At 58.0% G+C, this 27,971-nt stretch overlaps 1 protein-coding gene across 1 annotated transcript; it reads left to right on the top strand.

Annotated features, from left to right (window-relative positions):
* Nucleotides 1-6,896: 6,896 nt before the first annotated feature.
* Nucleotides 6,897-24,069, top strand: NR5A1 (nuclear receptor subfamily 5 group A member 1; the record flags this gene model as incomplete). The annotated part of the gene is made up of 6 exons (XM_080630685.1): nucleotides 6,897-6,998; nucleotides 7,372-7,513; nucleotides 11,073-11,713; nucleotides 18,899-19,018; nucleotides 19,562-19,709; nucleotides 23,822-24,069. The coding sequence occupies 6 exons, from the start codon at nucleotides 6,897-6,899 to the stop codon at nucleotides 24,067-24,069; spliced, it is 1,401 nt and encodes a 466-aa protein (XP_080486811.1).
* Between the last annotated feature and the right edge of the window lie 3,902 nt (nucleotides 24,070-27,971).

Raw genomic sequence — 27,971 nt, 5'->3', positions numbered from 1 at the left:
TGTGTGAGGCAGAGCCTGTCCCCAGCCACAGAGAAGTGCAGTGTGAGACTCTGCTTTCCTTTGCTGGTTGTTCTTGGGGTGGTTTCTTTCCATCACTTGCCCCTTTGCTGTGTCCCCAGCTTTGGGGTAGCCGGCCTGTTGCTCTGCCAGCACCAGATCTGCTCCCTCCCCGCTCCTTCTAGAGGGTTTCTTGCATCCCAGCTTCCATCCTGGCGTGAGTCGTGCTGCCCTGCTCCTCTGCCAAGCGCTCTCATGTCTATTCTCCATCGTGTTAGTTCTTTACACTTCTCCTCCGTGGTGCAGCTTGAGCAGCTTTAATGCTGGATTTATTCCCTGTAAGGGGGCCCTGAAGGCCAGCAGTGGCGGGGCTCCCTGGGAGGTGGCAGAGGATGCTCTGCACACGTGGGGCAATGGGTTTGTCCTCACCTTCAAACCAAGCAAGAGGCAATGGTGCATCCTCTCCCCTCTCCCCTCGCTGGCACAAGAGGCTGCCTGGAAAGCAAGGATGGGGTGGGAAAAGTACCAGCACATTTTAATTTCCAGCTCAACCTCTCCTGACCACTGTATTTTGATTAGAGCTCTGCTTCCTTTTCATCTCGGTGCTCGGGCTGGTGACAACTGCCACAGCCTCGTGCACGCAGTGCAATAGTTTATCACCGAAGGCCAGCCGCTCTATGAATTCAGAGCCAGCGCTGAACAAATCACACTGTCACTAACGTCAAACTTGTTAACCTGATCTTTGGTGGATCACTAGTGTCAACATTGCATGGGACATACATTATCAGGCCCAAGGACTTTGGGAGATGCGTTTGTCAGGCTGCTCTGTCACAGTCCCACTCTTGGCCTTCGGAAAGTAACTTTCAAGGATAAGCTGCTTGCCTCTTCCAAAGAGTTGCTGTCCCCAGGAGTGTCACCCCATGGCCAGTGGCTGGGACAGGGCTGCGAGGGGAGGCTGGTCACCATGCCTGCAATGCTGGTGTCAGCCCAGCAACAGGGGAGGGCTCTGTGAGGATGGTTGTGTGCAGTGTCTGCAGGGCTGGGGATGGATTGCCATTGATGTCCATCACTGACCATGTCTATTCCCTGAGCTTCTCCCTATCTTCTCGCCAGCCGCTCTCACATCTCTTGCCCAGTCACTGTCATTGTCACTGAAGTTCAAACCTGAAAACCAGGCCATTGCATGCAGTAGACTGGTGGGTTGCCATTTACTGGACCATCACAAGTCTCCCATGTTGGTTTGCCAAGTTCAGGTGCAAGAATTGCTCGTGGTGTTTCTGACAGGGTTGATCACCACTGTGGAGGTCAGATGAAGGATGGGCCACCATGGCCAGCATGGTAACAGCACATCCAAGAGGTAAGCTCCTGCCCAACTTCCTGGGGGTGATGGGTTCTGTGGTACCTTTGCTCAGGCTGGTGGCATCTCCTCCCTGCAGCTCCAGCTTGTGGTCCTGCAGGGGAACAGAACAACCTGGGCATCCTTCTTGGGGCTGTGTGCTGGTGGGTTAGGGGGTAGGACTGTACCAGAGTAGATGCAGCTCACAGCCAGGGGGACCCCCATGCGAGTGCAGGATTGGAGCTCCACATCGCTGTCCCTGAGGGCCGACCCCCTTAATCAGCTGTGAAAGAGAGAGAGAGAAAGCTGGAGAGAAATCTTTCTCTCTGCTAACCTCATCACAATAAAGATTCCTATAAAGAGCTCTTATCCTTGAAGAAAATGAGGCACATAAGCAGGAATAGTAAACAAAAGGCTGTCATTTTGAGCCAGGAGTGCTTCATGTTGTTGGCAACTGCCAAGAGGAAACATAAAGAGAGTCTGCATCCAAGTCCCAATTATGCAGAACTATGTGACTGATATGTCAATGAGTCCCCTCGGGGAGGAGACCACCAGCGCTTCCCGGCGCTGCCTGCGCACCATCTGCACACACCGCCCTGCGCGGGGCCTGCCCGCGCCCCGGAGCGAAGGCTGCGTGGCATCGGAAGAATGCGGGGGACAAGGTAATGTCACCGGGAACGCTACCACCAAAGTCCTCGCCGCGCGCGCGCTATCGGCGGTCAGGGTCTGTGGGCAGGCGGCAGGCTCTGGCAAACGGTAGTGCTGACCACACCTGCTGCAGGCACGCTCCGGGAACGTGGCGCAGGCAGGAGGGCTGCCCCGCCGCCGATAAGCTGAGTGGATGGAGATAAATCCCAGGAGGAGATATGCTTTGCTGAGCATCAAGGCTACGCACCAGAAAGGAGCCAAAGCACGGTGGCGGCGGCCCGCAGCGGGTGGTATGGATCCAAGGGCTCTGGCTGCGGCACAGCCACGCCGGCCCCATGGCCCAGACACAAGGAGATAGGGTAGGGCAGTCATAGAATCATAGAGTGGTTTGGGTTGGAAGGGACCTTAAGATCATGCAGTTCTAACCCCCGCCACAGGCAGGGACACCTTCCACCAGACCAGACGTGCTGGTGCCTGGGCCCATCGGGGGCACAAAGCAGAGGCTGCACTGGTCCCTAAGTCATGACTGTGTCAAGACAACTTCGGGGTCCATCCCTGGTACTGAACAGCAGCCATCCCCTCCCCAGCACATCTTCAGGGACCTGTGCAGCAGGGCCACCCCATCCCTCCCTCCTGGGTGCTGTGGCCATTAGCATGTCACCCCAGTCTGCACCTTCTTCCTGTCCCTGGGCACCCCTGGGGCTGCACACAGCCTTCAGCTCAGTCCCGTGTGCGCTGGCAGTGCGTGCTGCCAGGGGTATCCAGGGCCTCCTCGGGCATAGCTGGTCCCGTGTCCCAGCACAACCCCAGCGCGGGATGGGGATGGAGAGCGGGAGCACGGGGAAGGGGTCAGTGCCGCCGCTGCAAAGGGCCCTGGCGCCAGAACTGGCACCCGCTGGCACCACGCTGCAGAGGGGCTCTGCCGGGAGCCAGCTCTGCCCGGCCCCGGAGCACCCTTCCCGAGTCCGCCTTCCCACTGCCACCAGCGGAGACCTCAGGGGCTGCACCGCGGCCTCTGCGCCGGCCCTGACCCGGAGCCACGCACCCAGTGCAGGAGCTGCGCCACAGCCTTGGCAAGAGCCCGCGCAGAGGAAGGTGCCCAAGGCCGGGGGGGCTGTGCTGACCCCTGCGAACACCTTGCTGCAAAAATAGCCGGTGTCCGGCGTGAGGCCGGGGCTTCCCGGGGGAACAATGCCCGGCGGGAGGAAGCGCCCCGCAGCTCCGTCCCCTCCTCGCACGGTGCTGAGCCGCGAGCCGCTGCCTGCAGGGACCTTGAACCTGCCACAGATTTATTTTCTCTGCCATTGGCATCGCGTCGGAACATCTGGCATGGGGCTGATAATTGCTGGGGATCGGGGCGGAAGCTGCTCCAGGCCTGGCGCTGCTTCCAGAGCTCTGTTTTCAGGACTTTTATTTCTCTCTTCAGCTGCAGAGCGAGGAAAAAACAAGCAGGGCTCTGCCGCTCCCTGCTCCCGCTGCTCTGCCTGCAGCCACAGCTATGGGGGGGTCTCCCTGCTCCCCCCACTCAGCGTGGGTGCACTGCAGGGCCCGTCACCATCGTGCTGTGTCAGGGTTGCATTGATGCCAAAAGGAATGAGCTTTTCCCCAACCCCTGAGCCTGGGATTGCAGATACTGCCCTGCCACCTGGGTGCCAGCAGCTGCCCGCTCAGAGTAGAGTTATGGTACAGCCGTCACTGTGCTGTCACAGGGCTCAGGGTCAGGGTTGCCAGCCTGTCCTCAGGGCCGTTGTCGCTGCAGGACAAGGCAAGGAGCAGGACCCTGTGTGCAAACACACTAGGAGACACCACAGTGATGGATGGCCGGAGCGCGGGGCCGGCGGTGGGAGCAAATCCCTGCTCTGATGGGATGGGAGGTCTCAATGTGCAGCCTCTCACCGCAGCGCCCAGCCCTGCTGCCCTTGTGTTCTCACAGGGCGATTGGAAAACCAAGCCCTATGGCCGGCACAGTGCCCAGGGGGAAACACAGAGCAAACACACATCCACTGCCAGCGGTTGGCTGCTCTTCGAGTGCTGCTTCGGCACATGCAGAGCTGCTGACCATGGGCGCTGTGAGCTCGCAGGGACCTGAGACATGGGGCCTCACGCTTGGAGGAGCCTCTTCCCACCCTCCCCTGCAGAGGAGACGGCACTGGATGGGTGCAATGGGCTCACACTCCTCTTGCCCTGTGCCCGTGGCCCCATTCCTCCCACCCTGGGCTGTAAATCAGCAGGGCTGTGGGTGCTGGTGCACTCCCACCCACTGGTGCCCCCAGCCTCCCCGCGGGGTCTCTCTCCTGTGGCGCGTTATCTGCCGCAGGGGTCCCACTTATCTCCGCTGTCACTTTCTAATGCTAGTTTATGGGCAGCGTTTTGTAGCTTAATTATGATGGTTTTCAGCATGGTCACGTGGCCACAGAAGCCAATAAGGCACCGAAGTGGGTCCATCCCGGCTGAGCCTGGCCCCTATGGGGAGGAGATTGGCCGATGTCCTGCTCGGGGCGGCGTGTGCGCAGCCAGAGCCCCGACACCTTCCCGGCGGACACAGGTCCCATAAATCGCCCATCCCGCTGCGGACGGGGCAGCAGTGCCCAGCACCAACTCGGGTCACAGCTGCTGACGGGCGGTGCGGAGGTTCTCCTGTTGTGCCAGCCCCACACTGCAGCGTGCACAGACAGCGCGTGGTGAGTACGTGTCCGTGGGGAGAACCTCGGTCCCTCCGTCCTGCCCATCTCCCAGCCACTGCCGCCATTCGCCAGCATGGTGGCAGCTAAGGCCAGAGCTGGGGACGCGGCAGGGCTTGGTGAGGAAGCAGGAGCTGTGCGTGGGCCTCTGCTTCCTGCCCTATCCCCATTAGAGGGTGTGGGGACAGAGGGTCTGCACACTGCGGGCAGCAGAGCGAGGCCTCGCCGTAGCCTTGGCCCCTCGGCCATGCTGCTGCACAGAAATGACAGATCCAGCTGCCAAGGGGCTCTGGAGGCCCAGCCCCTGGTGACTGCGGGTCTCCGGTCACCCCAGTGTGTTACCTGTGGGAGCACAGGGAGCCCCAAGACCCTGCAGGATGTGTGGGAAGAGGTTGGGACCCCTCGGTGTACGGAGCCAGATGAGCACATGTCCCTTCCCCATCCCACACCAGCCGGCACCGCAGCCCTTGGCTCCGAGTTGCTTTTGTTCCTCAGGGCGTTTGCTCGGCTCTTCTCCCAGTCTGTGGCCCCTCCGGGTTCCTCTTCCCGGATGGCAGCTCCGGCTTCATGGCTGCCCAGCGGCTCCCACGGGAGCTCATGGGGGCTGTGGCCGAGGGGCTCTGCTGGCTGTGGGAGCGCTCCTGTCCCGCACCGGGGGCTGCTCCACTGCTATTCTTAGCCCGGGCTCCATCGCTGGTGGCTCTGGAGCGATGCTCCGCCGAGCCCGTTTCCTGTTTGCCGCTCTCCCTGCCAGCGCCGCTTCCTACCCACTGCACCCGGTGTGGAGCGAGCCGTGTGGGATGAGCTGTGTGCGATGAATCGTGCAGGACAAGCCGTGCGGGGTGAGCTGTACAGGACGAGGTGTGCGGGATGAGCCATGTGGGGCCAGCAGCCCTGGCATGGGCCTCTTCATGGGGCGCTGCTGGCAGCACAGCTCCAGCCGTGCAGGAGCTCCTGGCACCCACAGGCTAAGATCTCCTGCATCACTGCCCTCCCTGTAGCTCCCCAAGCACCAAAATGCCTCAAAGAGGAGCTCCCTCCCCATGGCTGTGCGGGCAGCTGGGTCCTGCCGTGCCAGGACAAGGCTGTGACTCTGCACCAGACACAAAGGGTCTCCTGACCGAGCGGGTTGGCCCTGATGGGATGGGTTCAGCTCCAGTGCCCAGCCCAGAGCCTCAAGCTCCCCATGGCCAAGGGCTGGCCTGGGAGCATTCCAATAAACAGGACGTGCCGGGAGCATGGGTGCTCCTGTGCCTGGCTGCTGCCGTCATGGAACGTTTCATTAAGAATCCCTAAATGTGCAGCAATGAATTAAACCCTGGCGGTGAACAACCGCTGTCTGGCAGGCAGAGGAGGACACTGTTGGCAGTGGCTGCTCCTCACAGGGTGGCCGGAGCTAGGTCTGAACCATTAGTGGCCCCAGCGGAGGTGTCCGGAGCTGCTGCATGCCCCAGTGCTCCTCATGCAGCCTTCCCAGGCTCTGGGAGCCAGAAGGGCCTCTTGGTGCGGGGTAGCAGGGGTGGCTCCGGCAGGACCCAGGGGTCCAGGGTCTGTGCATTGAGCGGGGCCGGCTGCAGGGTGCTCCTTTTGCTCAGACACGTTTAATTGTGCTCCAGCCCTGGAACTGCCGGCTGTCACACTGGTCCTGCTGCTCGCAGGCCAGATGCCTGCGAAGATGGGGTGCTCGTTGCTCCCCACGGATGGCGTGGGGCAGCTCCACCGGCAGAGCAAGGAGGGTCTCATACCCCTTCGGGCAGAGAGGTTGCCCTGTGTCCGCCAACCGGTGCCGGTGCTCCTGGGGCCTGGCTGCTCCTGCCCGGAGCCACCGAGCCCCGGCTCCCTCCCTGCCCCCGGCTGCTAACGGGAGCTGCCGGCCCGTGGCGCGGGGCCCGTGGTGCGGACCCGGCTGTCGGCAGCGGGGCAGAGCGGCCCCAAGTTCCCGTGTCCCCGGGCTGGCAGGTCCCTCCGCCCCCAGCCCGTCCCCGGCGCCGTGAGCCGCCCGCACTCCCCAGAGGAGGTTCCCCAGCCCCCGGGGGGGTGGCCGCTCGCCCGCACCAACATGGAGATGCTCTTCCAGGCGCTATAAAGGGCTCCGGCTCCGGCACCTGCCGCTCGGTTTCCGCCGCGCCGCGCTCCCGCTCCGCACCCAGCGCAGGGGCTGGGGGCCGCGCTCCCCGTCCCTGTCCCGTCTCGCTGACCCGCTGGCTTGTCCCGCAGCAGGGCCGCTGGAGGGGATGGAATATTCCTATGATGAGGACCTGGACGAGCTCTGTCCGGTCTGCGGGGACAAGGTCTCTGGGTACCACTACGGGCTGCTCACCTGCGAGAGCTGCAAGGTAGGAACCGGCCGGGGCGTGCGGGGACCGGGGCGTGCGAGAGCCGGAGCGTGCGGGGACCGGCTCCCTGCGGGGCCCGCTGCTCGGGGGAGAGCGGGCTGGGGCCGTGCAGGGAGCGGGGAGGGGGCTCTGCAGGGGCCGGGGCAGCGGGGCCGGCCGCGGGCCGCTCCGCACCCGTTTTCGTTAGCGGCGGATTCGCGCTTGGCAGCGGGACGGGAGCGCGGCCGCGACGGGAGCCCCGACCGCGGCAGGGGGCGGCGGGAGCACGGCGGGAGCCTCCGTCGGAAGCGGGTCTCGGGAACGGGTTGCCGGGGTGTCGATGCCGGGTTGCCGGTACCGGTGCCCGCCGCATCGCCTCCGCCCGCCGCCGCAGGGCTTCTTCAAGCGGACGGTGCAGAACAACAAGCACTACACCTGCACCGAGAACCAGAGCTGCAAGATCGACAAGACCCAGCGCAAGCGCTGCCCCTACTGCCGCTTCCAGAAGTGCCTCACCGTGGGGATGCGCCTGGAAGGTAGGGGCACACCGGGGCTCACCGGGGCACACCGGGGACGGGGGATGCGGGGCCGGCAGGCGCTGCGCTGTTCCCCGGTGGCGGTCGCGCTGTCCCCGGCCGCCGCCGCCCGCCCCGCCGCGTCCCCGGGCCGGTGATTCCCGCGGCCGCTTCAATTCCGTTTTTCCCTCCCAAGTTAACGAAAAATTCGTTTTTTCGCGTCGCCTCCTGCTTTTCCTTGTTTTGTTTTGTTTTTTTTCCCGGGGGGTTTTGGCTGCTGCGGCTGCAACTTTCCAGGATTTTCTTTGCCGGCACAACGGTTGGGAAATAGCGTAGAAATTATTGTGTTCCTTAAGCGTAGGAATTAATGTTAATTTCAGAACCCGAGACTTAAGGAAAACGTTAAAAATGATGGGGCTTGCAATAAAACTGCTGCAGACCCGCCACGAATCACATTTCTCTTCTGGGTGACATTTAGTAGAACAGATTTCTCGCCTTGGCTCTCGGGGAGTGCAGTCACAGCCCCCATGGCCACCACCTCGCTCATATCAGAAAAGTCGATCCCGATTGAGACATGAGAGTCAGGCCCAAATATCCCCGAGCCGTGTGTTGTGGTTTCTGCAACGCTTAGCATGGGCTAAAAAATACTCCTGGGGGGACAAATCGCTGGCAATCGACTGCAAGAGAAAAACAGACACAGAAAGGAGCCCCCAGCTCCGGAGTCAGCTGCACCCCCGCCTCTTAGCCCCTGAAATCGTTTTCGTTTTGCAGCGGATGGAAGCGGCCGGAGGCACCGGCCGGGGCGAGGCCCCTCTCTTGGCCGAGCTCTGTGCACAGGGCTTTGCCCTCCTGGGAGCTCAGGGCAGGGTGCGGGTTAATCAAAGTACTGCGTGTTCTCGCACGGCAGCCGCTCGCTTCCAGGAGCGGGATCGGAGCCTGCGAGCAGAGGCGCAGGAGTAAGACACAACAACATCGAGCTGCAAAATCAGCCCCTGAAAACTCCCGGCGTGGGCCGGCTTCCAGCCCCGTCTCCAAACAGATCCCGGCTTCACTCCTCCCTGGGCTGGAGTTACTGATGCCCTAAATCAATCCGTGCATGCTCTGGCAGTTCTGATCAGTGCTGAAGGAGAACTTGGGCACTAGGCAGGGGCTGAGGGCTCTGGAGGGGGCAGGGGCAGTGACTGGGGGGACAGGCATGGTCTCAGTTTGCCCCTTTTCAGCAGTTTTTGCCTTGCTCCCCATGGAGCTGCTTTGATCCCATGTCCTGGAGGGCACTGGCCGGGGTGTTGGGAGGCTGCTTCTCCCAGAACTGCCTGGTTTTTGTGTGTATTTTCTTGCTGTTTGCTCCTTAGTCGGGCGGATCACACATCGGAGGGTGATACTCTTGTGGGACTGATTCTTTTGTGGTAAAAACCAGAGCCCACCTTTCCTTAGTTCCTAGTATTTTGGGGCAGGGAATCTGAGGTGATGTTTTGAAGGTGAGCGTCCAGCTCCGCAGGACAAAAGCAAGCCTGAGAGGATTAATTCTGGGGACAGAGTGATGACACAGGAGCCTTCAAAGTGCCTGAAGGGATGCTGCAGGGAAGCCTGGCTGGGGAAAGCAGCACAACCCTGACCCAAGCCTGACTGCAGCCCTGGGCACCCCCAAAGCCCCTTCCCCAAGCAGGGAGAAATGGATGGAGGCAGAGGGGATGGGAGAGGGAAGGCAGAGCTCGGTCAGCAGCTCAGGTCAGCCAGGGCTCTGCATGGGCAGGCAGATGGAGCAGGAAGGGGTGACACAGCGTGGTTGGGGGCCCACTCCTGCTGCCGTGCCCATGCTGGCTGCCTGCACCCCGGGTGTGTGGCCCAGGGGCTGTCTGTGGATGGTTTTATTAGGCGTATGCGGGGGGTGCAGGCGCTTCCTGGGTGGCTTCTCTCAAGACCCCTTGCCCCAGAGATAGGGCACATTGATTGCTTCCCCCAGCCAGCTGGGACACGGCAAATAGCAAGTGGTTCCCGATCCCAAGTGAGGCACAACGGCTGGAAAAGTGGAGCAGAAGGGAATTACAAGGCCTCTTCTCCCTTTGTGCTCTTGCTGGGAGAGGGAAGGAGGTGTGCTGGTAGTCGCCTGTGGGGGATTTGAGAGGCTGAACGGCGAGCACCTCTCACTGTTTGGGGGGTACAGACATAACCAGTGGAGTCCCTGCCTGAGCACTCTTTCCAGGGTCATGGGGATCTATCTGGCTTGGGATGAGATCCCTGGGCACTGCTGGGCCTTCCCTCCAGTGGTGGTGGTAACTCATTATGTTCAGTGTAGATTTGGGTCTGCTCTGGCATTGCTGAGTGTGTGTCTGGGGATGCCAGACCTGTGCCAGCTCAGGCTGTGTGACAGGCTCTGCCCCGGGGCATCCCGGCTGGGGTACACACACATGCTGACTGCAGCCGCCTCCCTGTACCCCTCAAGTTCGGAACTGCCCCGGAGCAGCTCTCTGTCACCCCAGGGCAGGTTTTCAGGATCCAGGGGCCCACAGCACCCCTCGGCTCAGAGGATGGCTCTGGCTGCCCTCTCCCAGCGAGATGCTGTTTTCATGAATAAAGAATGAGGGAGGAAGCGCGGGGCGGCTCCCCCGGGAGCACATTCCTGCTCGCCCTGGAAATGCTGCGGCTCCCGACCATGCTCCCGCCTTTCCAGCCTGCCGGGGGAGAGTTTGGGAGGTGGCCTGGCTCTCCGGAGGGGGCTGGCTGTGCTTCCAGCGGCCGCAGGATAAGTAGGGGAAGGAGAGGCAGAGGTAACAGTTGAGCCACAAGGCAAACCCTGCCTGCTGTCAGCGGGGATGTGAACTAGCGGAGGGGTTTTTCCCTTTGATGCTAAGCGCTGGCACGCTCTCCTCCGTCCCTCTGCACGCCCATCCAGCTCCCAGCGAGCTGAGGCTCTTCCAAGGGTGGGCTGCCTTGGGATCGGTGCAGAGGGACGAGCTCGGGCTGCAGAGAAGCACCTGCTCCCTCCCACGCTGACACATTCTTGGGCTTCTTTGGGGTTCAGAGGGAACATCTGCTTTGCTCCAACCGGGAGACACGATGGGGCTGTCAGTGAGTCTGCCGGTGTCACAGCAGAGCTCCTTGGCTGTATCGTGGATGCAGGGCCCTGAGGGGGCTCTGGGGTCCCAGGCTCTGCAGAAACAAGGAAATCCCAGGGATGGTCCAGAATTAGGGGCCATGAAGATGAAAGTGAGTGTTGAGCCTCCTCATCTGCCCAGGCTTCATCTGCTCCCTTAACCCACAAGGGATGCAAACTGCTTTATCCCCAGCCCATTTTGTAGGTAAAGCCAAATGTCTTTTCCTTTCCTGCAATTCCCAGAGGCTCTCGGGCGACACCAGCAAGAGCCAGGGCGTGAACCTGCCATGTCACATCCGTGGTGTGCACGGCTGGGCTGGGAGCAGCACAGGCTCTGGTTGGTTTCCTGGGAATGTCTCCCTGGTCCCCCCCAGCCCTTTCTAACCACCAAATCACTCCCCCCCCCCATTTCCTCCGTGCTGCATGGAAGCACCGGTCCCCTTCTGAGCAGGTTCACTGCAGCCTCTGCCCTCTCTGTGCCCCCAGCTGTGCGTGCAGATCGGATGCGTGGAGGGAGGAACAAGTTTGGACCCATGTACAAGCGGGACCGTGCCTTAAAGCAGCAGAAGAAAGCTCTGATCCGTGCCAATGGCTTCAAGCTGGAGACTGTGCCTCAGATCATGTCCCCGGTGCAGAACGACTACAGCCTGACCTCCACCATCCACAGCTTCCACGCCATGTCCAAGACCTTGCCACCCAATCCAGCCGCCCTGACACCCATTGACTACGAGCGCAGCCCCTATGGGACACCTTCCCTGGGAATGACTATGCCCAGCCACCCTCCGCTCGCCAGCTACCACTACCCCTCCTTCCCCAACCGCGCCATCAAGTCCGAGTACCCGGACCACTACACAAACGTGCACGAGCCCATGCCCACCTACATGTACCCAGAGACCTACCCCAGCAGCTCCCCTCCTGACATTCCTGATATCATCATGAAGCTGCTGCAGCTGGAGCCTGATGAGGCCCAGGTCAAGGCACGGATACTGTCCTGCCTGCAGCAAGAGCAAGGCAAAGGCCGGCACGAGAAGCTCAGCACCTTCGGCCTCATGTGCAAGATGGCTGATCAGACCCTCTTCTCCATCGTGGAGTGGGCTCGGAGCTGCATCTTCTTCAAGGAGCTAGAGGTAGGAGCCCGGGCAGGGGTAGGGATGCTGCACTGGGTAGGATTGGGGATGAAATGCCATGAGGATGGGGTGCCATGGTGGGCTGTAGATGTGGTGTGTCCTCATCCTGCTCCTGGCTCCCAGCATGGCAGAGCTGGAGGCACCAGAGCCTGGCTGCAATGCTGGAGCAACGCGTGCTGTCACCGCGGGGCTAATGATTTCAGATCCATCACGGCGGGGGCAGGTGTGGAAGCAATCGCCGCAGAGTGACTGCGGTGTCAAGCGCAAGATATAATTGAAAAATGTAACGTTGAGGAATTATAGTTGAGACAATTCCCTCCTCCGCCTTTAGGAGGAAAATCGATGCTGTCAGGTGGGTGCCTATTAGCGCCAGGCAGCCAGGGCAGGCCTGGTGGGGCAGGGGACAGCACCAAGCCTCCTCTGGAGCTACTTCTGCTGCCAGCAGCCTGTGAGCGTGCCCACTGGGGATGTGGAGCTGACTCCATCCTGCCAGGCCATCCCCTCTAGCAAATTGTTTTCCATTCATGTCCTGGGCTATGATCCCAACTGAGGCAGAAATGGGAGAGAAAATGTTGTCATGTGGTCAAAACCCAGAGAGCCACATCCTGGGAGACCTGGGTGCCTTCCTGCGCTTCCAGCATGAGGCTGTGCTACCTGGCTCTGGCCAAAATCACCTTCCTCCTGCAGTGCTATGGGTCCGAGCGTGGCAGAGCCTCATAGCTCAAAATAGCCCCTGGCTGCCAGAACAGTGTCAGGAAATGGCATTGTGGGGGTGGGCCAGGCTCATTTCAATCATATCAGTGTCCAGCCTGGATTTTGGGAACAGGGTGGTTGTTGTTTTGCAGGAGATATTGTAAACAGTGTAAATGCAGCTCCTGGTTGCATTGCTGTGTAGCCTTGTAACTCCATTGTCAGCTTGATTGTGCCACCAAAATAGGCTGTTTCCGTGTGAATCCACATCAGTGGGCACTCCTCTTCCCATGGGGCTCTGAGAGGTGAATGGCACTGCCAGAGGCCTCACCTGGGCAGGACCACTGGCATCCTGCCAGGAGTGGGGCATGTCCTCAATATGCCCAGGACACGGGGTATAGTGCCCAAGGATGGCACATCCCCATCCATCACTGCCATCCTGGGGTCTTGTCCCTTTTGCCTTTATCCATGCAGTGAGCATGGGGCAAATTCCCAGCATCTCGCAAGGCCAGGGACCACAGGACACTGTCCAGAGGGAGCAGGAGAAACCGTGGCTGTCACTGGCCTTGGCTCCCTCCCCTGTGCTGGCTCCACAGCGCACAGCATAACCAGGCAGGTCCAAGCCCAACTAGCATGGTGCTGTGGTGCCCAGGCCCCTCTGTGCTGTGTCCCCCCGGGGGATGGTGCCCAGGCTGCTCTCCACCAACCCATCACAGTGCATCCTTCCTGGCATGGGGCAGTAGCTTTCCCTTGGGCACATGCAGTGAAGCGGTTGGGATGCAGGAGTAGCTCTGCAGCTGCTGAAACTCCACTGCTGTTGCTGCTCAGCACATAAAAGCAAACAGCTGCTGGGGCGGTAAATGAACTCCTGCTAGTGCAGAGTTTATGGCTTTACCCTAAAGCCTGCTAGCATGGAGTAAAATCGCGATCCCAGAGATCGATGGCCATCATTCAGGCAGTCCCTGCTAGGTGCTCAGGGCTCCTGGGAGCAAGGGATGCCTGTCTATCCCCTGGAAACATCTGTGTGAAAGCAATGGTCTCCATCCCCAGCTGGAAAGGGCTCTTGTTTGAGGCCAGCGCAGGGATCCAGGCTGGAATGGCATTGTGCTGGGACATTGCTCCGGGGCATCATGCCGGGCTGATACCAAGCAGGGAGGGGATTCAGGGAGCTGATGAGGGGGTTCAGGCAGATGACCCCATGCACAGTGTCCCCTGCGTACCTGAATATTCCCAGAACTCACATGGTCCTGCTGCAGGGCTGTTCTGCAGACTGCTGGCTTCTCCCGTGGGCCTCACAGGGAGCCTGGAGAGGAGGGAGCAAACCCTCGGAAGCACGGGGATGCACTGGTTCATGGCTGGTTAGGACGAGCCGTTGCTCCCTGCCAGAGAGAGCAGGAGCCGGTCCCCTCTGGAGCTGGGAGTTCTGCTTCCCGTTCCCATTCCCATTCCCACACTCGCAGCCCATCGAGGGGCAGTGGCAGAGCGGGTGCTTCCCCATCTCCTCCCAGCAGGGTGGCTGCCATGGGGGGTGTTAGAGAGACCCCCCCCTCGGCTCCACTGCTGCGCCTGGGGAAGGAGAGGGGGGAGCTGTGCTAATGGCCTCTTGACATCGGCTCACACGCCACGTCCGCCCGCAGGCGCGGGGCAGTCAGATTGAAAACAGATTTAACTTCCCAGATATATCGTTTCATTTAAGGGCCAGTAATTCTGTCAGTCTGCCACTGACAAACGAGGGTCCCCATGCCAATCCGCCGCGGAGACTGATGTCGCGGCACTCATCTCGTGTCACCAGGCAGAGAATTACGGACTGCACTGGCCTTCGGAGGCAAGACTAATAATGCTGTGCGGCAGAGGGGGATTTGGGGGCCTGCTTGTTTATCGAGGGCCGGCCAGGCAGCCGCGGCGCGAGGCCACGCGGGCGGAGGTGGAAGAGGTCAGCGCTGACGCCCATAAATACGAACTTTAACTGAGTCTAGATGAGATGTGTCAGGACTGGGGGAAGATTTGCAGCATCTCTTCAGGAAGAAAAATATGGGCCGGGGGTGAAATATATTTTGTTGGGTCGTGAGTCTCGGGCAACTTTGTCCTTTCAGATGTAATTTTTTTATGTATGTACGTATGGAGAGAGGCACAGAGAGGGATGTGCGTACACACGCTTGCATGCTCACTTTGTGTCTGGTTTCGGTTTGGTTTATAGGGTATCTTATGTGGACTGGTTTATATAGGTGTTAGTGTCATACATATAAATGTCGTGCACAAGGGGTGCAGTGACCTTTAGATTGGGATGAGCAGCCAGGAATGTTAAACAAATTGCCATGGTTTCAGCCCGAAAGCTGGGCTGGGCTGGTCCCTGCTGCTGGTGGAGGAGCACAAAGTGGCTGTGGGGAGGTGGGCTGATGTTCGTGCCCTCCTCAGCCCCTTGTGGCCATGGGGCTGGGGCAAACCAGCCTCCCATCCATGGGCAAGCACCAGTGTGTGAGGGGGAGCAACACACGCTGAGGGCATCGCTGTTCCTGCAGACCAAGGGGTTCCTGGGGCTGGGCTGCTCTCCCTTGATTCTCGTTAGAGATCTCAGAGCCACGACAAAGCCTATTTGTAGTCAGTTGCTTCTCTGCCTTTAGCATGCGTGGGTCATCTTGACCCCATCTCCTGGCCAACAGCCAGAGCGTTTTTGGCAGATTTAAAATCTCCTTCTGGTCGTGGATGCTGCAGCAATGTTTAGCATCCTGTGCACTGGGGGAAATGTGACAGCCTTCCCTGCCTGCTGGTGCCCCGGCTGGCACAGCCCTGCCCTTGCTCCCGTGTGCACATAAAGTCCCAATACCCGTGCATTGTTGCAGCCAGTTCCCCGGCAAAAAGCATCAGCCTGTTCCACAGCGGTGTGCTCTGCCAGCAGGGAGATGAGATCTTTCTCTATACATAGTCTTGATGTTCTTTTGCTTTAAGATGCCCATCATGTTGGTATCTGGGCAGTGGGATGAGGGCCTTCATTGACCGTTAACACCTTGGACTTGGGTAGGGTTTCAATGCAGGTGGCTAGTGGGTAGTAAACCACTTTTTCACTTCTTGGTAGCCAAGGTGATGGGTTCTGCTTGCACCCAACAATTGCCTGGGCTGCAGCTCAGGATGCTGGCATGTGCCATGTACCTGTGGGGATGGCGCAGTCCCACTCCCTGCACGGGTGGTCCAGAGCATCCTACACCTTGGTGCCACCATCTGCCCTTGACCAGCTTTGGGATTCTGAGGATCGATCTGGGGTGGCCTGGCCACATTCTGGGGAGCCCCAACACTTCCAGGCGCTTCCTATCCTTGCGCCTGTTGCAGCAGGTTTAAAACTACATCCACATGCGGGTCCTGCAGCCCTGTACCCAGGCAGTGCTCTGCACATCCTGCCACCCGTGCTTCTGCACAGCCTGCTCCCCTCCGGACTGTGGTCCCAGGCCTTTGGCACAGGGAAGTGCATTCTTCTGTGGGTCACAGCAAGGTGCTTTCAGTGGCCGGGTGGCAGGGCAGTGCTCTCCATGCCTGGTGAGGGTTTTGCTGCCACGTTTTGTGAATGGGTTAAATGCCTGCTTTAAAAAATAATAATAATTAAAATCGCCTCTTAAAGACAAATTGCACCAGGTCCTTGATAAAGCTCTCCATGGAACAGCCTTGACATTAAAAGAGGAAGATCCTCTGCTTAACTTTTAAAGGTGAAAGTGCGTGCATGCCGCCTCGCTGAGAGGATTGATTGCCTCTGAGTGGCCGTCCATTAGCAGCCTCTGCTCCTGGGGGGCCAGGCTGGTGCTGGGAGCAGGGGAGGTGATCTCCAGTCGGGAGCTGGAGCAGGATACCCACTGCTGCCCCAGCCCAGGGCATGGGGACACCCCACTTGGTGCCGGGGCGCAGTCAAGGCTGGCTCCCAGCCATGTCCCCCAGTGCCATGGCCACATGGCTCTGGTGCACTGCGATGTTGCCAGGAAAGGCCACTGGGGAGAGGAACAGCCATGCAGCAGCCGCGCAGGGCAGAGCGTGCTGCTGTTGGGATGCAGGGGGGTGCTGCGCTGCGGGAGCTGAAACCACCTGCAGAGTTTGGGAGAAGCTCATCAGTAGTTTTTAAAGGAAGAAAAGATTTCAAAATGGTTGAAATGCTCCTTCTGGAAAAGCTGATTTTTTTTATAGCCATTTTCAAGGCAAAACTTTCAGTCTGTCCCTTCTGGAGCTCGTCCCACTCAGGAATGAGGCACAGGAAGGAGCTTCCAAAACAACACTGCAACTCAGCTGGAGCAGAGGAGCTCGGCACCAGACAGGAGCGTGTGGCTGTGCTGGCAGCGCGCTGCCATGCCGGGGGCCCAGGTCCCTGAGAGGGCTGACTGACGTTGCAGCCATTCATTCACTTTGGGGCAGAGGGCATCCCGAATGCAGAAAATCTCCATTTTGTTTTGATGCAGAATGAGCTTTTCCCCAGTTCTTTGTTCAATGGCTGAACACAAACCTCATGGTCTGTGCTGCTGGGCCATGCACCGTGGCTCCTTCACTGCTTTGAGCGATGTGGCCGCGAGCCCAACCTTGGCAGCCCCATTGCACCCACTGCACCTCACTGCAGGCAGGCTTCGTACCGCCGGGCAGGAGCGGGTGCTGCAGCCCTGGCTGCCATCGCTGCTTTCTGTACTGCATCTCCCTTCCCATGCTGCTTGTGTCTGCCTCTGACCGCCCACCACACTTGAGAGACAAATCCCGGTGGCTCGCAGGGAGTGCTGGGCTCCGAGACCATAAAGCTCTTTCTCATCTGACTTCTATTCCTTTTGCAATCTCCCAGCACTGGTTTATTGCAGCCTCTTCAGCAAAACGAGGGTATTATCCAGCCCTGTGATACTGCATCTGTCTTCCTTCTATTAAAGGCAGCGAGCACAATGGCACTGCAGAGCTCTTCTACTGGCGCTGAATTTGCTCTGCAGGGACGTATTACTGACAACCCCTACAACAGTCTTGTAGAAGAGAGGGTTCCAAGCAGAGGTGGGGTTCAACTCTCTGTAGAAAGGAGTTGGGGTCCTGCAAAGAGCATTGCTGAAGCTGGTGGTTCCTGGAGGGGTGGTGGGGAAGGCAGCTGAAGGGCTTGCCTCCTGCCTGCTCCCCAAGCTGGGAATGGCATTGTGCCTCATGTTCCATTCTGGGTTGCTCTTCTTACCACAGGTAATGCAGGCATTTCTTCGAAAGCATAGCTGTGTACGTGTATGTATATGCCTGTGCCTGCACGTACACACCAGCACACATGCAGGTGTGAACATGATCACATAGGCCATCATATGGGCAGGGGTTGACCTGGCAGCTGTAGGGCACAGTGATGCACCATGGCTGGCGGCTCTCCTGTGGTGCTGCACTGAGGCCACTCTGTGCCCCCTCGTCCCAAACCTTCCATCCTGGGCAGGGAGGTGAGGATGGCTGCTGGCCTCTTTCATCTTAAAGTGTCCAGAGGGGCTTCCCAGAGACACAGGGACTGTGCAGTAGCCCAGGGATGTGGCCAGCACTCATTTTGTTAAAGATTTGTGTGTGGTTCAGGGAGGTTGTGCCTGATAAGGGAATACTCGTGCTGATAACAGCCAGCAAGTGCCACCAAAACACACTGAGCTGCTTCAGAGACCATCTCCTCTCCTCCAGTCCAGAGTGCAGCTCCCAATGCACATCTGCTGGGTGCTGTGTGAGCACAGTGTGAGGCATGCCTGGGGTGTGAGCCTAAAAGTGTAACCTGGCTGCAGGGTGCTGGTGGTTGTGATCCTCACTATAGACACTAAACAGTGCTGTGGGCATCAGTCTTGCTGTTCTCTCTGGAGGTAATGCATGGGAGACCAGCAGTGAGATGAAATAATGTTTCATTAATCAGATGCAGCATCTCTTTGCTAGGAGCTTGTTCACAGTCAGACTGCAATTTTGATGTATAAATGTGATGCTCCCTGCACTGTCTATGGTGAGCTGGCAAGCAAATGGATGCACAACGCAAACCTGGGGCTAGACAAGTCTCTGTAGGTCAGGTCACCTGGGGGCCTTAGGAAGAGGTTTGTCACCTCTCCAAGACATCATGTTGATGCTGTATCCATGCCAAGGCATTCCTCATCCTGGTGACAGAAGGCCTCGTCCACTCTGCTTCATGTAACTCTGATGACTGGGCTCACTGCTCTACTCCTGGGCACTTGAAAATAAGTTGTTTTTTTCACACTGATGCCAGTCTGCTAAAAAACCCCTTTCTGCTGTGCTCATGGTGAGACTCCAAGGTGCAAGTCCTGCAGTGCTAATGTGGCAACATTCTATATTGGCTGATGGTGTGAGTTTGAGCCATTGCTGCTGCAGAGCTGGTCAGAGGGAGCTGACCCTTGAATGCAGAGCTAGGAAGCCAGGGGGGTGGTGTAGGGGCAGCCTGGCCACTAGGAACAGGCTTATACAGACACAGCCCCTGCTGCCGGCATTGCCATGCTCTGGTGCGATGGTGTCAGTGGTGCTGCTCTGGATGTGTTTCAGGTTGGTGACCAGATGAAGCTGCTGCAGAACTGCTGGAGCGAGCTGCTCGTGTTCGACCACGTCTTCCGGCAGCTGCAGCACGGCAAGGAGCACAGCCTGCTGCTGGTCACAGGGCAGGAGGTGAGCAGTGGCTCGCAGAGACCGCAGCGGCTGCTGCGGCAGGGATGGCAGGGGACGAGTGGTGGGGCTGGATGGGGGTGCAGGGTGACTTTTGTCTTACTTCTGGCTGAGTCTGGCCAACCTGGCGCAGGGCAGACCCCATCCCATCATATCCTATCATATCCCATGCCATCATATCCCATCCCATTCCATCCCATTCTGTCCCACTCTGCCATCCAGCTCCTGGTTCTGGAGAAAACTGTCTCTTGTGAACAGATTAACAGTGACACCCATACTTGGAGGTATGATGTGGGTATGAGGCAGGATGTGGGAAGGGGCTCCTTCCCTCCCTGGGGCAGTTTTTGGAGTTGTGGGTGCCTGCGATGCCAGCACCATGCAAAGGGTCCCTCTATTTTAAGCAGTGCTGGAGAAATGGGGTTCCTGTTGTGCCCATCAAACTCATGCCTCTCATAGGATGATGCCCAGTTCCTGCCCTGCACGGCATCCCCTGCAGTGTGTTTTGGGGGGGCTGGTGACCATGGCTGACCATCCCTGTCCCCGCAGGTGGATGTGTCGACCATCGCAGCCCAGGCTGGCTCTGTCCTGAACACACTGATGCTGCGGACACAGGACCTCATCCTGCACTTGCACTCGCTCCAAGTGGACCGGCAGGAGTACGTCTGCCTCAAGTTCCTCATCCTCTTCAGCCTCGGTGAGTGCTGCTGCAGGGGCACCGGGGTGAGGGGTGGCTGCACTCAGAGGCCACGGCCATGCTACTGAGGGGGTTTTGAGGGGTGGGAGTGAAGCCAGAGGGAGCGCACACAGCCCAGGGTCTGGCCATGCCAGTGGCTGCAGGGATGGGTGATGAAGGGGCTTTTAATGAGAATGCAGGAGCAAGGTCTGGGACCTGCCAGCTTGTTCACCTCACCGTGGGGTCCAAAACATCCCTGCTGCTGCTCTGCCTCCATCCATGGGGGATGTTGCTGCCCCGTTGGCTGAGCAGAGCCTGTGTTGGTCACTTGCCCATCGCAGCGGGCAGGGAAACAACTGACTGATAGGGCTGCAGCAAAACAGGTGTGTTGACAGAGGCAGCAGCCCTATCTCCTGGGATTTGCGTCACCGGGCCCATGCCGCCACGCTGGGCAGGGGCTGCCTGCGCTCCTGATTAGGCTCATCCCGGAGCCTGCGGTTGGGCTGAGGCGGCAGGTTCACAAGGTGCCGCCTCACTTAGACAAAACACACAGGAACTGCTGCTCCCTCAACATCCCCGGGGGTGCACAGCGGCTCTGCCCCACTCCCACCCTGCACTTCCCCATGCACCATAGTCAGCGATGCAGCTCCTTGCCCTGCAGACATCACCCCAAGGCAGGCATGCCCATCAGCGTCCCACGGGAGCAATCTCAGCCCTCAGTGAGGCTGTGTGGCTGTGGGTGGTGCTGAGCACCACGGGGACCCCAGGGTGCTGGCTGCCTTTGTTACTGATGTTAACACGTTTGCCTCAGCCCCATCCTGGTGAGAGGTCTGACCTCCCTGCACAAGGATGGTGGTGTGGCCTCCGAGGAGCTCATCTGGCTGCCGTGCTCCTGGCTCACACTTCTGCCACTGCAGCTACTTCACTTCCTATACTTGCTGCTAACTGAATGCACCCAGACAGGGCAGGCATTTCCTTAAGGGAAGCCTGTACTTGGGTCCCTACAGCAGCTGGATGTTAGTGCTGAGTGGGTCCATAAGCCCATCTTGGGGTAATCCTGTCTCCATCCTCATCCCAACCCATTCCCCACCCTCTCCCAGTGCCTCAGTCTGTGCTTGCACTCCTCCATCTGTTGGGTCTCATCTTGGCGGGGGGCTTCTGCCAGTGCCTCTGTGTTTCATTGCCAAGTGCAGCAGGCCACGAGCTGCACTCTGTGCTGAATGGACACTGCTGGGAGAGTTTGCATTTCTGTATGTCGGCATCGCTGAGGAGCCAGCCTGCTCCAGGAGCAGCACCGCCACTGGGTTAATGGGTTAGGGAGCAGTGGGAATGGGAATCCACTCCCTCATCCCTGGGGCCCTGTCAGGTCTGGATGATCCTCTAGTTTGATTCGGTTTTCCTGCTGACATGGAGCTGTGCTGCCTCCGTCCTGCACCTGCAGCATCTCCTCCTGCAACTTTCTCTTCCTCCAGAGCTGTTTTGAAATCCAGAGACATTAGATAGGATAATTTGCTGTTCAAACAGTGATAAGCTGGGGCACAAACAGTTCCTAGGCTGGGAAATAAAGGAGCCAGTGGGGCTCAGCGCTGCAAGGGCCAGTCCCTTTGCTGCTCACAAGCACAACACAGCATGGCACGGCACAGCAAGCAGAAGCAGCACCCTGCCAGAGCACGGGCTGCTGTGCCGATCGCTTCCCTGGAGCAGTGGCTTTCAGGAGGGGGCATGGAATCAAAGAGCTGTATTTTCCCATACATCATTTTGCCCCAAATCCAACTTTTTCTCTCCATATTGCAGAGCTCACTTGGAGTAATTTGCCCTTCGCAGGCTCAGCTGTAGAGGATGGGATTGTGTATTATGTGCAGGATGTAATTGCCTTTAACAAGAGAATTTCCACATTTACCACTCTGCCACAGCACAGTCAAAGCCAAGCCCCACTCACAAGAGCTGCCATTTGAGTTCTAAATAGATTTCTCTCCTGAGCAGGTAAAGAGATTTAATTAAAATTAGGGCTTCTCAAAATAGCAATATTTATGAGGATGGCACAGGTTAGCTTTGTTCTACAGAAGGGCTTAATAGAGCCTTAATGGATTGACCTATCATTCGATTTCATGACTTACATTCATGAAGCAGCTACTCTTGGGGAGGGGAGGAAGAGAGGCTTTTATAGCCCACATTCCCTTAAGCGTTTGCAATTTATCAGCAGCTTCTCCCAAACAAAAGGAGCTGTGAATAGGAAGAACACTTGAGGGCATAGAAATAATCCCAGGCATATCTGTATGTGTGATGGGAGGCTTTGTCACAGGACAGTCTTTGCAACTGCTGCAGTGTCTCTAAATGAAGTGAGTCAATGTTATTTGGACAACATTCTTTATTCCTTGCAGGAATGAAAAGATTATTCAAATATTCAATTAAACAGTGAATAGGGTCTTTCAGAGAACCAGGTGAGTTCATCCAGTAGAACTAGCTATTGTTGAGCCAACTCAGGGGATAGATTCGACATTTATCAATATAACTTCTTTTTTTTTTAATGTCATGCACAATAACCTTATGCAGATAAAGAGATTTCATAACAGCAGCCCGGGTAGAAGGGAGACAATAGGAGCAAATGTGCCACACGACTGAAAGGGAAGGGTGATCTGATAAAGTGCATCTTGGCATGACCTGCAGCGCTTTGTGCCCATGCCGTGCAGCACCCAGCCCGCAGGGCAGCCCGGCTGTGGGCATGGTCAGAGGCTGTGTACCTCTGGAGCCCCCCCAGCTGCACCTCTGCTCCTTGGGCTCTGCCTGAGCATCAGCCAGAGGCTCCCGCCTTCACAGGCCTGGCACAGGGTTAGGTGCCATGGCCAACCCAAAGGAGTTCTCAGGTAGTGTGGGGAGGCCACAGACACCTCCACCTGTGGGTACGGGGGTCCCATCTGCTCCCACCTGCTCAGGCATCTTCATCACCAACACCACAGTTTGCCCTCTCAAAAGCTGCTCAGCCCTCTGGGTGCAGCCACACTCAGTTCCCTGCTTTTTGGGGATGAAAACCAGAAATAAACCCCAAACTCCCTATCGCCTTGGGCAGAACTGTGCCCAGATTTCCCTGTTCCTGGGTTGCCAATGCAGACCTGAGTTTTCCATCAGTGGCTGCTGCACATGGGCAGCAGAGTTGGCAGCCCCATTACCAAGCACAGTGCTGCTGGGCAGCTCCCTACAGTAAATCTATTAAATCCATTTGCCCCAAATGAGCTGCAGCTGGTGTCTGCAGCGAGTTTTGTGGGTGGGCACAAGGTGTCTTTGCTCTGTGTGGCTGTAGCTGGCTGATGGGCCAATGCACAGCACTGTTTCCCTACAGCTGCTGAAATTTGTGTGGGGGGCTGGTTTATCATGTTGTACAGATTAAAATTCAGTGCTTCCTTCATGGCCAACCCAGCACTGAGGCAGCATCCAAGGAGAGCAGACCCCAGCTCAGGTTGCCCCAACCCCCCAGGCTGGGTTGTCCCTGCAGTCACCCTCTGCTGTGGCTGCCAGTTGGAGAGCAGTTATAGACCTGTGGTCCTCAGGGACAATCTGCTGCCACTGGGCTGCAGTGGCCTCTTGGCTGCCAGACCCTGCCTGTGCCTTGGTGCTGCTGCCTGATGCACCGCTTCCCACCCTGCAGCAGCAGAGCTGGCAGCGAGATCAGAGGGGAGCTGCTGTGACCCTGGCAGAGGATTAGGGTTTCCTGGCTGGTGAGCCTGGTTGCCACATCAGAAAGCCCAAGTTTATTGGGGAATTAATTCAGCCACTTCATCGACCTTCAGGAATTAAAGGGGGCTGATGGCAACAGCTCCCTGTGCGTGGTGCAGCTGGTAACATGTTCTGGCTTTGAAGCCTCCTGGGTGGTGAGGGAGGGGGACACCAGCCGTCTTGCTGCCAGGGGCATTGGCCATTCACCTTCAGCATCAGGGGAAATGCAGGAGGAAGGGAGTGGATGGGGAGCCTATGGCATGGCCAGGCAGAGACGGGGCATGGGACCTCTCCTGCACTGTGTTTTTGTGCACGAGGGGTACTGACACAGGAGTGTAGGTCCCTCCTGGTACACCCAGCACACTGGCTGGGGCAAACACATGGATTTGGCACCACGTCACCATCATTCTCCTCTCTTGCAGACGTGAAGTACCTGGAGAACCACATGCTGGCTAAGGATGCTCAGGAGAAGGCCAACGCGGCGCTGCTGGAGTACACCCTGTGCCACTATCCCCATGCCACAGACAAGTTCCGCCAGCTGCTGCTGCGGCTCTCTGAGGTCCGGGCGCTGAGCATGCAGGCGGAGGAGTACCTCTACCACAAGCACCTCAGCGGAGAGGTGCCCTGCAACAACCTCCTCATCGAGATGCTGCACGCCAAGAGGACTTGAGTGCAGCTGCCAGCACGGACCCGACAGAGCCCCGGTGCTGCCAGCGGCATGGCCAGGGCAGGACTCATGCCCGGGGCTGGCGGGCTGGTGCAGCCTCTCCACCCCACCTTCTCAGTGATGCTGTTTAACCCGTGCTATTGGAAAAGTCCCAGATGGTTTATTTTAATACACAGCAAGGACAGTTGATGGCTCTGGGGCCGCGGGCTCAGCTGCCAGACTGTGCCATTGGCAGCACTGCCGCCTGGCTCCTCTGCACACACGTTGCCTGACCTGTTGCCTACCCAACCCATCTCTGTAGCGCAATGGAAGGGTAAAGCCTCTTCTGGCTTTTCTCCTATTTATACTCCTCTCCTGCTGTTCCTCCACCACTGCCGTCCCTCCCTTAACCCTGCCCCATGTCTCAGGGCCCCTCGTGCACAGGGCAGGGGAGAGGTGAAGTGAACTTCCCCCAGGTTGTGGTTTTGCAGTGGTTGGGGTGTCCCCAGGCACTGCCGTAGAGGCAGAGTATTTCTGCAGGAGCAAAGCAGAATGCTGAGGCTGGGGCTGGAGATGTCAGCCCCACGCAGCCATACCAGCACCCCAAGGTGCACATGATGAGCTCCCTGGTCCTCACTCCCCACAGTGCTGATGCCTGCTCTGCGTCCTGCCACTGTCCTGGCTGAGCGAAGGCAGGCAGGGACAGGCAGTGCTGAGCCCTTGCCTGAGATTTGTTTTCTCAGTGCTTGCTGGTGCTGGACGCAGCAGCCATGGCTTTGCAGCCCATGGCAGCAGCAGAGCCCACATGTGTCCACGGTCAGCACATCTCTGGGATGTCACAGCTTTGCTGCAGAGGCTCTAAGAGATTCGGTACTGGGAGCAGGGGACTGTCCTCAGTAGTGTTTGGGCCCATGGCCCTGCTGCTGTGCCCTTGGTGCCAGCACACTGACCACAGAGCAGGAATGCTTTGCAGGTCACAGTGTCCAGGCGGCAGCAGCACTGTGAACTGAGCTGGTTCCCAAAGCATGAAGATGAAGTAGCCTTGGGACGGTGTCCCTGAGACCGACTCTGTCCCCTTCCTGTCCACAGATCCTGTCAGAGCAGCTGGGCAGGAGGGAGGTGCAGGGTCCAGCAGCACATCCAGGCTGCAAACAGACCAGAGCTGCCCTACACCAGCATGTCCAGGCCCCTCCTGCATTTGCCTGCCCCAGTGTGTGGGTAAGGAGTCATAACAATTGTCCTGTGCTTTGTGCTAGGCCGGGTTGAGCCCCAAGACTCCCTGTGTCCCCAGGTAACAGCAAAAGCTGTGCCAAAGCCACAGGCAAAGAGCTATCGGTTCCTCTCCCATCATGGGACAGGGGCTCACAGACATGACTGGGTGCAGCCCCCTGAGCTGGGAAGTGTCAAATCTCACTGCTGCTTGCTCTGGGCCTCAGCCGTGCTCTCCTCCCCTCCCACCCCACTCCAGGCAGACCATCACGGTCCCCTCAGCCGGGTTCCTCCTGCGTGGCTGGGGTTAGTTCAGGTTTGCTTTCCACAGTGGGTATCTGCTCCTCGTCTCAAGGGTGCTGTCATCCGCAGTGGCTCTGTGCAGAGCCGGTGCCTTGAGGAGCTGCAGATGCTGTGCCAGGAGCTGTGCGGTTTGTGGAAGCTTGTTAGATGCGGAAGAGCATGTTTGTCTCTGCTTTTCAACATGTTTGTGTGTTTTCCTCCTGAAGTCTGTGGTTCGGTTTCACCTCCTTCTTTTTGTGAACTTAAAAAGAACTGGAGAAAATGGTTTGGGAGGTAAAAGATGTTTTATTTTCAGAAAATGAAGTGTCCTTAAGTGTCTCTCTCTCTCTCTGTCTCTCACATCCTTTTCTCCCTCTCATCCCTCCCCTTCCCCACTCCCCACCCTTCCTGTCCAGGCAGGAGGTTAACAACTTCCTTGTCAGGAGTAAACCACTATAATAAATTTTGCAGTTCATTTAAAAAGGCAGATTTGGGGTTTTTTGCCTGTTTTTCTAACCCTCCTTGTCAGTGCCACCCTCCCCTCCTGGCTCCCCAAGGACAGGCAGGATGTCCTGCCTGGCATCCTTGCAGCAGAGCAGTGCTCGTCTCCAGCATGCAGTGGGTGCCCGTGTGTCTCTCCGGGGGTGCTGCCTGCCTTCAGAGAGACCAGAACCCTACTGCTGCTGTGGTGTGATTCAAGGCATTGGTGACTCAAGATCTGGTTCAAAGTGCTGCTGCAATTGCCATAGCGACTCTGAGTGTGTTTTGCAAGCGAGCTCACAAACAACAACATGTATGGACAACTAGTTTAGGCTTAGGATTTGCCATATAGCCCTTGGTGGTCACTGTGGCTGAGAGCCCCAGTGTGCCATGCACTATGGCAGGGAGCAAACCCACAGCTAAGCACAACAATAGCTCTGATGACCTGCCTGTAAGATTGCAAGTGCTGGGAAGTGCCCCTTGCTCTGGCTCTCCCCCACCCCAGAGGCTGGAGATTCTGCTTGGCTGGCTCTGATAACCACAGTGGTGGTTATCAACAACATTAACATTGGTTATTAACAACAGTGGTCTGCACTCGCATCTCACTCTCCTGAGCAGCACAGGGGTGCTGGAGGGCTACAGTTCCCAACAGCACATGAATACACATGGGCCAGCACACGCCGTGCTGAGACCAGGGAATGCAGTGCAATTCAGGAGACAGCATGTGGGATTGTGCAGTTCCCAGTGCTGATCCCCTGCCCTCCACTGCGTTCAGCTGTGTAAAGGCACTGCTGAACACCAGCCCATTCCCACGGATACACTGCAACAAGGAGAGAAGGTTGCCTTTAAAATCAGCATTTACTGTCATCATAATCAGCAAAAACCCCAACACGTTTTATGTGCTCTAAACACTAGTCGGATGCTAAGAACAGAGAAAGAGAAAACATAACCCCAGCTAGAGAGGGGCCATGCCAGCTGGGTGGGAGCTCCAGGAAGAGCAGGGAGAGGGTTTTTGTCCTAAACAGCAGAAGATGCTATAGAAGTCAGCCAGTTTGGAAAAGGCCTGAAGCCAGCTGCTGTCTTCCTTAGTGCATGTGCTTCCCCAACCCTTCCCCAGCAGAGCGGTGTGATGGGCTGGCAGCAGGGCCAGAGAAGGCAGCGGTCCTCGCTGGCATGGGAACATGGGCATGACTGCCACGGGCATCCTTGAGCAGCAGGTAAAGCCTCATGAGACCCCAGCTGCCCCAGTCCTGCCCTGGTTTTGTCCACACATGCTGTTAGGAAGAAGCACAGGGCTAGCAGCTCTGCCTGGGCTGGGCCAGCCCTCTGCACAGAAGCCATATCCTCTGACCTGCCATCCTCCTGGCTGCTGGAAGAGCCTCTGTGTGCTGGGCCCATCACTTAGAAACTTCTCAGAAACCTAAAGCAAAAGAGAGATGGTCTCAGCTGTGTTGGCAGAGAGGGGAGGGCAGGGGTCCTTCCCTTTCCCAAAGGACTGCTGTGGAAAAGCACAGCCCAAATCTGCCATGGGATGGAGCAATGGGTGGAGGCAGCCACACGTCCGGCGCTGATGGCTCTGCCATCCCTCTGCCCATTTAGGGATCTCTGAAATATGGTCCTTACATCAGGGAGCCAAAACAGCCTCTGTGCACGGGGCTGTGGCTGTAAGGAGAAACCTCTTCTTTCCCTGCTCGGTAACTAGCCTGCTGTGCACAGCTGCAAGCTCTGAGAATGCTGGAGAATGACATTTAAATGGGATTTAATGAAAATACCAGTGCTATCATGGCAGAGAGCACTGATGCCCTCCTTCTACCAGGCATAAGGTACCTTCTGCCCGTTGGGAAGGACCATGGCACGGGTGGCAGCAGCCATCCCACTGCAGCACAGCCTGGTGGGGTCGGCATGGGGGGGTCTGCATTTCTTCAAGTGCCCACAACACTCAGGTGCTTTACTGG

This window comes from Psittacula echo (genome assembly GCF_963264785.1).
Source record: "Psittacula echo genome assembly, chromosome: 16".
Classification (NCBI taxonomy): Eukaryota; Metazoa; Chordata; class Aves; order Psittaciformes; family Psittacidae; genus Psittacula; species Psittacula echo.
Note: the sequence above shows the minus strand (reverse complement) of the source record. Positions and strands in the feature narration are given on the sequence as shown.